The 11,829-nt window shown below is 34.9% G+C and overlaps 2 protein-coding genes across 2 annotated transcripts; one reads left to right on the top strand and one right to left on the bottom strand.

Moving 5' to 3' along the window:
• Positions 1-2,011: 2,011 nt before the first annotated feature.
• On the bottom strand, positions 2,012-2,829 carry LOC106108711 (uncharacterized oxidoreductase TM_0325-like). The gene has a single exon (XM_013289971.1). It carries the CDS (start codon positions 2,783-2,785, stop codon positions 2,012-2,014), a length of 774 nt encoding a protein of 257 aa, XP_013145425.1. The 5' UTR covers positions 2,786-2,829.
• Positions 2,830-10,535: 7,706 nt separating this feature from the next.
• On the top strand, positions 10,536-11,500 carry LOC106108826 (uncharacterized oxidoreductase TM_0325-like). The gene has a single exon (XM_013290105.1). It carries the CDS (start codon positions 10,559-10,561, stop codon positions 11,333-11,335), a length of 777 nt encoding a protein of 258 aa, XP_013145559.1. The 5' UTR covers positions 10,536-10,558; the 3' UTR covers positions 11,336-11,500.
• The last annotated feature ends 329 nt before the right edge of the window (positions 11,501-11,829 follow it).

The following is an 11,829-nucleotide window of genomic DNA, read 5'->3' as shown; positions in this document are numbered from 1 at the left end:
TTAGTTTATTTCTTTCATATTAATCTTTCTTTTTTTATGACCAGATGTCAATTTTCTTCTTTACATGCATACATTTAAAGAATACCCATATATTAGTTGTGCAAACACACAACATAGAAATGTATGAAGAAAATGTACACGTAACATGAAATAGGTCACGCTATCTCGGAACGGCTACGGTCTTTGACTGTTAAGTGACAGGACTTGTCAAGTGCGCGATATCGAAAAATCTCATAATAAAATCTAAACATGCTTGCAAGCTTTGATATAAGCTCCTCATAAAATATGGCAGTACAACGTTTTACAATTGCGCTTATTTGCCTAGTCCTTTTTTCTATAGTCAACGTATATAGTACACAAGTACTTGGAGGTAATCTCCAGTTGGAACGCAAGGAACGAGCTTAGCTACGAGTACCTGCATCCCACAACTGTACAAAGACAAAATTAATTAAATTTATTTCAACAGAATAGTTTTCATTTATTTTGCTACAAGACTTTTTTGTGATTCCAACTCGAAAACGGACATTTCCCATTTCACTCCCATGCCAAATCCAAGTTCCCTTCCCATCCTTTGAAAAGGAAAGGGTTGGAGAAAGAAGACTAAAATTAGGTTTCCGACTAGCATTCTTTTCAGAAGACAAGAATAACTTCGATGTCACTCTCGGCTATTGCATTGCAGACTTTACTACTGTTAATATAATACACATATAGGTGTATTCAGTGATAGAAACACGGTTAATAAACACGACAGAGCGGAGCTGACATAAGGAAATAGATTCTAGAAACTTCTTACTAAATTATAAATGCAAAAGTTTAAATGGATGGGTGATAGATTTTATAGCCTAAACTGTTGAACCTCAATCTCAATAAAATTTGGCATGTAGAGGATTATCAGAAAATACACATACTACTTACTTTTGTTTTTTTTTTAAATTCCACACAGACAGAGTCACAGGCGAGAGGTAGTTATAGTTGTAAAAGCAAAAGTTTGGATAGACGCATGTTTGTCACTACGGGTACTGATGTACATAGTCTGGAAGAACACATTTTTGGGTAACTGACGTTACACGGATGAAGTCGAGTGCAAGTGCTAATTGTCAATAAAGTTCAATTTTAAATCGAACGCGTTAAACGAAATTAATATGATCCGATGAAATGCTTTATATAAAGAGATTTAAACTCTGAAAGCCGGATCGTATGTCTTATTTATTCGTTGCAGTAAAATTTCGATTATCGACTTTCCAATCTCACAGACAATTTAACTGGCCGATGAAATATCGAAGAGCTACTGAATTTTAAAATAGATTATTCCTTACCCATTAATTTTGATTGTATTATTATAGACTTTTCACGAAGTTAATTTGATTTTCTACTATCGTTTTTCATTTTTCTCCTTATTCTTTGTGTACGTTAAAAGCGACTTTTATGGTTAGTTTCTTAACAAATTTACATTTGATATAAACATTCTAAATTCGATTAGTTTTATATAAATTATCCAATCGTTTAGATTAAAAAGACAAAAACTGGAAACTTTTCAGTTCATAAAACTATCCGTTTACACTGAGCATGTGTAGTTTTAGTGTGTAGTGTGTAGAGGAACTTTAAGAGTAGCCCCAGTGTTTGAAAGAATAAGGAGTAATAGGTTAGCGTGGTATGGGCATGTTATGAGAAGGGATGAATCGACGTTAGTTATGAATGTTGAGGTACACCGGTAGCTAGTAAGAGATGGATTGCGTGAAAGGTGACATGATCAAGAAGGGAGTGATGTCTGAGGTGACGGATGATAGAGTTATTTGGAGGACGAAAACATCGCGCGCCGACTCTACGGGAGTATAAGGCAGGGGAGATGATGACTGAGCGTGTGTGGCTTTATAAAACATACCAAACATCTCAAAATTATTTCAGCAACAATAAAAATAAAATCTGATTTAAATAATTTTAATAGCAATAAATAAGAAATAACTTAATAAAAGTTAAGGAAACAGAACAAATCATTAGTTTCGATAATTATTTAGCGAAGGACAATAAGTCCGTTTAGAAGCATGCCACCATCAACTACATAGTCTGTACCCGTTATATTCCTTGCTTTATCACTTGATAGATACAAAACCATATCTGCTATTTCTTCAGGCTGTATCATAGATCCTAGAGGTGTACTATCAACACACGTATCCAAACACATTGAGATTTCTTTCTCATTTAAACCGGAACTCTGGAATATATTCGTTTTAACAACTCCTGGTGATATACAGTTCACTCTAACTCCTTTATCTGCTAATTCTATAGCTGCACATTTAGTAAAATGCAACAATCCTGCTTTAGAAACACTATACGGAATATTATACTTTGTTGTGAGTTTAGCTGATACACTGCAGATGCTAATCACTGAACCTTTAGCTTCAATTATTGCGTTAACAGCACAATTAGTTAACGCAACAATAGATCTTAAGTTAACAGCTTGAATACGATCGTAGATCTTCATTAAATTTTCACTTTCTATGTTCGATGGCATATACGTACCAGCACAGTTAACAAGTATATCCAATTTTCCATACTTTGCTATAGTCTCATCAAAGATTCGTTTAATATCTTCATCTCTTGCTAAATCAGCTACTACTTTTAATACTTCGTTTGTTTTACATATTTCGGCAGTTTTGTTTAAATCTTTTTCATTTATATCAACTAATGAAAGTTTAGCGGATTGTTTTGAAAACGCTATAGCAGTTGCAGCTCCGATTCCGGAACCAGCGCCAGTAATTAACACCACTTTATTACAAAAACTCATTTTTATTATAAATTTTTAATTCAATGCTTCAATACAAGATCTTTTTGTTACAGTTGCGTATGCAATACAAGCCTTTCGTTCCGTATTGTATACTTATAGCGCTTATAATCGCAACATAAAATTGCAATCTTCTTTTTATTGTTTTAATGATACTCTGCATTTTTATTGCTAAAGATCAACGTACGATGTGCAAAAGCAATGTGTTTTTGTTATTTTAAAATACGTCTCCTTTCAGCTTGATTTATTTATAACTGTTGTAGATGTTGCCTGCGACATCGGCCACGCAATATTAAGATAATAAAGTTGTGTATGTCAGCTACCTTTCAGTGAAAGTCCGGTCGATATTAGTCCGTTTTGGAGATTACCTGGAACAAACGCGGCTTGCGGACAGACAGACAACAAAAATTTAAATACAATTTTCGTTATCAGCAACGCAAATACACTATCTTCCCGAAATCTTGGATTATTCTTTTGATATTACAGACACTCCAATTTTATTATATGTGTAGATTTATGAATAATTAAATAATAGGTTGCAACAGTGGTAGTGTCCACGGAATCTACAATCAGGCCTAGAAAGGTCTATAATCAGTGCAATATCACAACCACAATTCCGTGTTCCATTTCATTAGTGTGTTCCGGTGGCCAAATTCTAATCTCCTATCAATCCTTTCTTTAGTAGTTGTTCTAGTTAGGTGGTAACGTACAGTGAATGGAAATTTATTTCTCTGCGTTCACTTGCATTTTTTTAACTTCTTGTAAATATTTCAAGTATTCACTTTGCATTTTTGTCTTGCTTCTTCCCCACTTGTGAGTATAAATAAAAATTACTGATACTTTATCTTAACGGTTATACCTGTATTATCAGTGTTATTTAGAACGACGTACCGTGTTTTTATCACATGCCTTACATGCCAATAACAAGACTTAAAAGAAATATTTCTTCAGTCTTAACTTTTTTTTCAATACATGCAAAGGAAAACATCGTGATGCAACCTTTTTTTTGTTACCCGACGGGATGATACTGCAAGGGATACAACCCCATAATGAGGGGCATACCCACTAAACCCCTCGGTTCCTCCAACGACTTAAGCCGGGCACGCTGCGCTTACGTCCGAGACCCCGGCCTGCGTCTGCTGCCATTGGCAGCTCCTTGAGTGGGGGTAGGTTCGTCCCTAAGCCTAAGGCGGTAGATTTCCCTGAATCTGCCGCCCTGCGGCTATAGACGAAGAGGAGGCGAGAACGGCGGCACATTGCCGCCTTCTCCTCCCCACTCTTCTACGTCGAAACGGGGGCGCGAGGGGATCTTCTTCGCGCTCCCGCTCCCTTTCCTCCTTCTGCGAAATCACTGTTTCGCAGGAGGAAACCGCTTCCCACGACCTCTCACTCTCCAGCATGGCGTGAACCACGTCGGACAGTGAGAGGTCCTCTCCGATCGTGATCCAACCTGCTCATGTAAGGAATTCAAAAATGTGTGTAAAAGCAACTAAGCAACACTGGCCCAGTAGTCGTCTAAGACCTAATCGCATCTATACAAGATATGTGGGAGCCTTTTAGTTTATAATTTGAGTTAAAAACAATTTATAATACTTTATCCTAATAATTTAAAGGCGAAAGATTAGATCGATGTAGCCTAAACTGCTGAACGGATCTTGATGAAATGACATATAAGTAAAACATGATAGATAAATAAAACATGGGAGAACACATAGGCTACTTACTTTTGTGTTTTTTACTTCCACACAGACAGAGTCGCAGGTACAAAATAGTTATCTAATATTTTGTGAACAGTCTTAGGACACTCTCTGCGTAAATAGACTTTTATAGCAGTTTTCTTACAACTTATGGTCTGTTAAAACCACATAATACAGTTTATGGTCAGTTGGATTGACTTGGATTTCAGATTATGAGTATGACATAAATATTGACAATTATAATTCTTATGCTAGGATTCCACGGTAATCAGGTACTAACGTTAAAGTCCGACGACACATTTTGCAGTCTGCATCAGATTGCACAGAATGGAAATCCACCTTTAATAGTTAAGCAAACAGCCATAAAGAATCGTTATGGTTATGATGGATTCCTTAATTTTGGGATAACTGAAGGAATGAAAGCATAATAGCTCTATATGTCATTTTCATTCCTAACACGGGATTACAAGGACCTTAGTGAGAATGTTTAGTGAGCTAATGATTTCGTTTTATTGGTCAGACAATCTTGTTTTGCAAACGATTTAATTGTAATCGAAAATCGCATTGGTACAGCGGCATTCGAACCCAAAACCTGTAGATTACAAGTCAAATGCTTAAACTACTGAGCTACCGACGCTCTTATTCCAATTAAAAGTTGTGTTACGTTAGGTTACATCTCACAAGCTTTCGCCTGCGACTCCGTCCGAGTAGCATTAAAAGAAACAAGTAGCCTATGTGTTCCTCCAGACTAACTCCTACGTGTATGCCAAATTACCTTAAGATACGTTCAGCCGTTTAGGCTACAAACTCTAACAAACATCCATCCATCCATCTAAAATTTCGCATTTATAATATTAAATATGATTGTGTTCGTATATTTATATTTCATTTCATTCATTTAGTTATGACCTAATCTAGGGAGATTATTTCTGGTGACTAGCCAGATTGTTCCGAGGCGCAGCATTAAACGTCCGAGTTGTCTAAAGTTATGAAATGTTAAAGCCTTACTAGACTTCTAGACTGATATACAAAATCAGGCTTTATTGTTGCATTATTTTGTTATTATAAAATGTTACCAGTTTGTATTCCAAATCATACTAATATTAAAAATTCGAAAGTTTAATAGTGGTAGAGCCCGGTTTCAGTCGCACGAATGGGTCGGCTCGCCCGGTGAAATACCACCACCACACAGAAAACAGGCGTGAAGTGGGAGTAATTCCGCGTTTCGTCTGATGGTGCCGGAGGCTTAATTTCGTCCCTTTTCCTTTCCTCTCTTTTCGGATTTGATAGGGACGGTTAGGAATGGGAAATAGCCTGTTTATGTGTGTCTCCTCTTCCGTCGATTAAGGGATAGCAACGCATCTGCAATTGCGGATGTCTATAGGCAGCAGTTGCTTTGCCATTTCGGCGGATTTAGGTGGCTGATGTTTAGAGTTTAAAGCTTAAACGACTGAATGAATATGGACAAAATTCGGAATAGATGTAAAGAATATTGTAAAACAATACATAGACTTCTTACTTCTGTTTTTTTTTTTTTAATTATTCTAGGACGGAGTTGCGGTAGAAAGCTATCATATCGTGCTAATATTATCAATACGAAAGTTTAGATGGATGGATGTTTGTTAGAGTTTGTAGCCTAAACTGCTGAATGGATTTCGATGAATTTTGGCATAGATGTAGAGGATAGTCTGAAATAATACATAGGCTATATAGTTCTTTTTTTTTTTAAATCCCATTAGACAGTTGCGGTCGAAAACTATTTATTAAATAAAAATCACATTTACAGTATTATTCAAATATGTTCTAAAATCAGAATGCGTTATCCCCTACGGTCTATAATTCCCTGTATTCAAATTAAGTTATCACATATTCAAATGAATCTCATCCCAGAAATGGTTTATCGTTTAAAACATCAAACCCTATGGTAATTTGCGTGCGATGTGTTTGTATGAAGTTTGATTATTAACTTCATAAGTGGGGCAAACTACGAATAGATAAACAGAAGTGCCAGTTAATGCGGATAGCACGAACATTTTCATTATATGTTTTATGCTTATTGTACAGCAACAAGAAATAAACAAATTTAGATTTTATTCTTTTAAATTTTCGTGTTATCCCTGTTGCATATTTTCCGTTCTACTTAGGATAATATTACTGGAAAATTTGTCGAACTCAAAGACGTTTTATAAATAAAATATTTGCTAAAGGAGACCGCGTGACCGGCTTCTTTAATGAGGACCCAATTAATAGGCACACAGAGGTATTTAAGACAATCTTATTAAAAAGTAAATAATTTAAAGATACGCTTATAATATAAAGTGTAAACACACACTACTTTGTGGCGTGAGATGTCAGCAATCACAGCATATTTTTGATTAATTATTTCTTTAATAAAAAGCACTACAAAAACGATACGCTTTAGGCTGTATATTTTCATGTTATTAAACTTAGGGGGTAAATAAATTGGAAAAAATCTTCATGTGGGAAAGGGACCATAAACTACAAGCTGCCAACATTAAGGAAGCGAGGTTAATGTGGCAATGGTAATGGTAAACAACTTAAAAAAGTTTTTATAATTTCATGCGGATGAAGCCGCACGGGAACAACTAGTGCATTATAAATAATAAAATCTACAATTACTTTTTCACTTTAAGTTGAAACAAAACGTTGTAGACATCGTTTTTCTCGTTTATTCAACAAAAATCCGTGAAGTCAAAGCAAATGCATTTGCATAGAATAAATAAACACACTGTATACCTGCCGAACTAAAAATTACAAGCAAATAGCAACCTTATTGCTTTAGTTAAAAAGTCCTGTATTATTTGCGGACCAGTAGAACAGAAACAAAAGGCGTTCCAGCAAAAAGTCGACCATTTTCTCTTTTGTTAAGCTTTTGTAAGGTAAAAGATATCTAGTGCTATCAAGATGGACGAAGTTTCTGAAATAAAACGAACAATATTTATGAAACTTAATTATTCATTTACTTATTAATTAAACGGCGCCAATTTGAAATATTACGACTTACTATGAATCCTGTTTCTATCTAAACCACATAGTCCTGTGGATATCCACATGTTAGCCGGCAAGACTGACTGTCGATATCTTAAAAGCTGTCTAAAGTTGCACACTGTTCACTTAATTTTGAAGTGTAAAAAAAATGTATATATTCTGTTTTGTCACTAATATCATTTAAGAAACTTACTAACAATGTTATGTGCTGATTGTACGCTTGAAATAAAAGTTATTGTTATTATTATAAACCTAAGTGAAAGTCTTGAGAATGATGTATTTTATTTTATTGCCAAGGCTTTATAATAGACACTAACTAATATGACTAGGTTTTACATGACATCTAACACGTTTATTAGCGACTAGCTGTTGCTCGCGACTTCGCCCGTGTGAAATTAAACAATCTAGCCTATGTTACTCACAGACAAATTACCTTTCTAATGGTGAAAGAATTTTTGAAATTGGCCTAGTAGTTCTTACGTTAATCGAATACATACAAAAATACAAATCATACCTCTTTATAATAGTAGTATAGATAGCGGAAGAGAAAGAAGGTGCAGCTTTTTTATCCACGAATAAAAGAGCGTCGGTTGCTCAGAGGTTTTAGCACTTGACTTGTATTCTACAGGTCTTGGGTCCCGCTGTACCAATGTGATTTTCGAAATTTTATATGTACATAATTTACCTGACGTTGTTACGGTGAAGGAAAACATCGTGATGCCTGCACATATCGGCGAAGAAATTCAAAGATATGTGTGAAGTCAACCCGCAGTGGGCCCGCGTGGTTGACTATGGCCTTGTCATCTAACTAAAGGTAGGCTCCGAGCCACTCGGTGGGGACGTAGTATAGTGAGTTGTACATGATGATCCATAAATAAATAACGAGAAGCGACTTCGGTATATAAATAGATGAACCAGGTTAATTCTAAGTTTCTTATAGACGAATTTTATTGGACAATAGACAAAAATGTACTTTAATTGTATGACTAGCTGTTACTCTCGACTTCGTCTGAGTTAAATTAATAATTTATGAAAATTACAGTCTACGTTAAGCATTGATAACGTAGCTTTTTAATGGTGAAAGAATGTTCGAAATCGGATCAGTAGTTTTTGAGTTGTTTACATACGAAAATATAAAAAAAAATCTCTTAATAATATTAGTATAAACTAAAATATATTTTTATTTATAAATGATTTATACATTTTAAAGGTTTAACATATTAGGTAATTCCTTGTATTTGTATTCTCCATGTATAACCTAAATAAACTTTCCATCCGCCTCGAGGGATCATGTGAAATTTAAATTCAAATAACGGACATTTACGCAACGGAAACTTTACGTAAAAGCTCTCTTATTCAAAGCTTATGAAAATATTGTTATCGAACAATGTAAGGGATATGTAAAATATTCTGCCAAAAGACGTTTACTTCGGTCCTTTGTAACTTCTTTAACTTGAGGCTAAGCTCACCTTGAGTTTACTTATTTTATCTTAAGTCAAGAGTTTGCGTAAACGAAAATACACCTTGATGCAAAACAATAAGGTATAAATTTCTAACGCCAGCAGTTCCTTTAAATCTTTGAACAATTCAACAAGACTTTTCAATACGTCAATATTTGAGTAGCTTGGTGACGATTTTTTAAATTCTGTTCTTGGTACAGTTTGCAAATTATAATAGGTTTTAGAAACATCTAGGTTTCACTTATTTAAAATCTTAAATAAAAAGTAACACTTTCATTTTATAATAGCAAAACAGCGAATGTAAAATTCAAAAATGTTGCAATTTTAAATTTAGAAAAATGAGACAAACGGCGTAATTACATAAGCGTCTGGATTGTAATCATAAACGGGGACACGGCTTGAAGCTTTAAGCGACACTACCGCCTACGGTCAAACATCAGACGCTCGAGATGAGGATCGCTTAACCTGGATTACATGCTAACTATGAACAATCTTTCACAGAGAAACTGACTAGGCAAAGAGTCGCCGTTGGACGTCAAACAAGTTCCAACTTAGCTATAGCAAAAAACATTAGTCATAGATCTAAAATTAATATATCTTTATCTATACAAAAAGTGTTATCGCTGATATCTATAAAGAAATACTTATAGATAGAATATAAACTTTAATACTCTACTATCTATTCCCGTGCGGTGTCTACTGCATATTATAAAATCAAATATCGAAAATCCAATGCTTAAATGACAACGAAGGCCTCTAAAATTGGCTAACAATTACCGTTATCATGACAACCTTGCTTCTTTGCTGCTATTAGCTTGTAGGTTTTGTCCCTTTCTTGTATGACAGTTTTTTCTTATTTAATAAATGGTGTGGCCCTATCGTATCGTAAGAGAGAGTTTTATATATTTTTTATATTACAAGGTGGCATACGAGCAAGCGGCCACCTGCATCCACCGAAATTGAAAGCGACCGCTTCCTGTAGACATTCACAATTGTAAATGCCTACCCTTAATTGACAGACGAGGATAAAAAAGGACATTACCCCTTCATATGTCTCCTCCACCGTCAAATCCACATTTCCTTCCCATCCCTTCCTTTTAAGAAAAGGGTGGAAAGGAAAAGGGACTAAATATTAGGCCTTTGGCACCACACTCATCAGACGAAACGTGTTTCGAAGGCGTGAAGTGGGAGTAATTCCACGGAATTGCTCCCACTTCACGCCTGTTTTCTGTGTGATCGTGGTATGGCACCTGGCGAGCCGGCCCATTCGTGCGAAGATGTTAAAGCTGGCTCTACCCCTGTCATAACTGTATATTAAAATAATATTTGTTCAAAAACATGCTGTGATGTTTACATCCTACGAAGTAGTGTGTGTTTATTGTATTAGTATAGGTATACATGACAGTCTTTAGAAGGTCGTTGCTAAATCATGTTGCCTTACTGGCAAAAACGAATGATGATTTGTTATTTTTTTAACATCGCGCGAATCATTTTTATCTAAAAAGTCGCATCATCATACCAACTTATCTTTAAAGATAATTTTATATAAAATGTAAACAGTCGTACAAGATTATTCCCTGTTCAGTATCAAAACGATTAGGTCGTTTAAAATGAGTTTTGTTAATAAAGTTGTTTTAATAACCGGTGCTGGTTCAGGAATCGGTGCTGCTACCGCGATAGCGTTCGCAAAACAATCAGCAAAATTATCCCTTGTTGATATCATTGAAGAAGAATTAAATAATACTATCGAAGTGTGTAAAAATGGAAGTGAAGTATTAAAAATTGTTGCTGACCTTACACGAGATTATGAAGTGAAACGAATCGTTAGTGATACTATTAAAAAATTTGGTAAAATAGATGTATTAGTTAATTGTGCTGGTATATACTTTCCAGCTGGTATATTAGATGATAAATTAATAGATAAATTTGATAAAATAATTGCAGTTAATTTAAGATCTGTGGTAGCTTTAACTAATAATGCTGTACCAGCGTTAATCGAATCTAAAGGTTGTGTTATTAATGTTTGTAGTATTCTAGCGAAGTTTACGACTAAACAAAACCTAGCTTATAGTATATCTAAGGCAGCTGTATTACATTTCACGAAATGTGCTGCTTTAGAATTAGCTGAGAAAGGTGTTAGAGTGAATTCAGTTTCACCAGGAGTGTTGAAGACGAAACTACAAATTCGTGCAGGAATATCTGAAAGTCAGGTTAACGCTGGATTGGATTTCGTTGCGAATAGTACACCTTTGAAGAAATTGATTGAACCCCAAGAAGTAGCAGATGTGATACTATTCTTATCAAGTGATAATGCAAGAAGTATAACAGGATCGGATTATGAAGTCGATGGAGGATTGTTACTTAGTGGGTTACCGAGCAATAATTAAAAAAATACAGTAAACAAAATCATACTATAGTTGTCTCTGTTAAGAGAACGAAAGAGACGATATGACGATTATGATAGAAAACTGTAATTGCTAATTTTTCTTTGTATACTTTACTAGCTATCACCCGCGACTCTGTCCGCGTGGAATTAAAAAAAAAACAAAAGCGAATAGTCTATGTGTTCTTCTAGACCATTGTCTACATGTATGCCAAATTTCATGGCGATCCGTTTAGCAGTTTATGTTACAAACTGCAACAAACATCCATCTGAACTTTCACATTTGTAATTTTAGTAAAATTATTAATGGTTGTTATTTTGTTATTCAACTTGTTATAATTGTAAATCTTTGGTCTGTTTACCTTTAATTAATAAACGTTACTTTTTAATTTACATTGTGTTTTTATTTAATTACCAAGCGGATTTAAGCCTTACTAGCTGGTCCCGTGCGACTTCGTCCGCATGAAATTATAAAAATTTTATTACATTGTTTACATG

The sequence above is a fragment of the Papilio polytes genome, unplaced genomic scaffold (genome assembly GCF_000836215.1).
Source record: "Papilio polytes unplaced genomic scaffold, Ppol_1.0 DF821400.1, whole genome shotgun sequence".
NCBI classification, from domain to species: Eukaryota; Metazoa; Arthropoda; class Insecta; order Lepidoptera; family Papilionidae; genus Papilio; species Papilio polytes.
This window is presented reverse-complemented; position numbering and strand designations above follow the sequence as displayed.

What these genes read in the sequence shown, in the direction of transcription:
- LOC106108711 (XM_013289971.1), bottom strand. Translation starts at nt 2,785, where the DNA reads ATGAGTTTTTGTAATAAAGTGGTGTTAATTACTGGCGCTGGTTCCGGA.
- LOC106108826 (XM_013290105.1), top strand. Translation starts at nt 10,559, where the DNA reads ATGAGTTTTGTTAATAAAGTTGTTTTAATAACCGGTGCTGGTTCAGGA.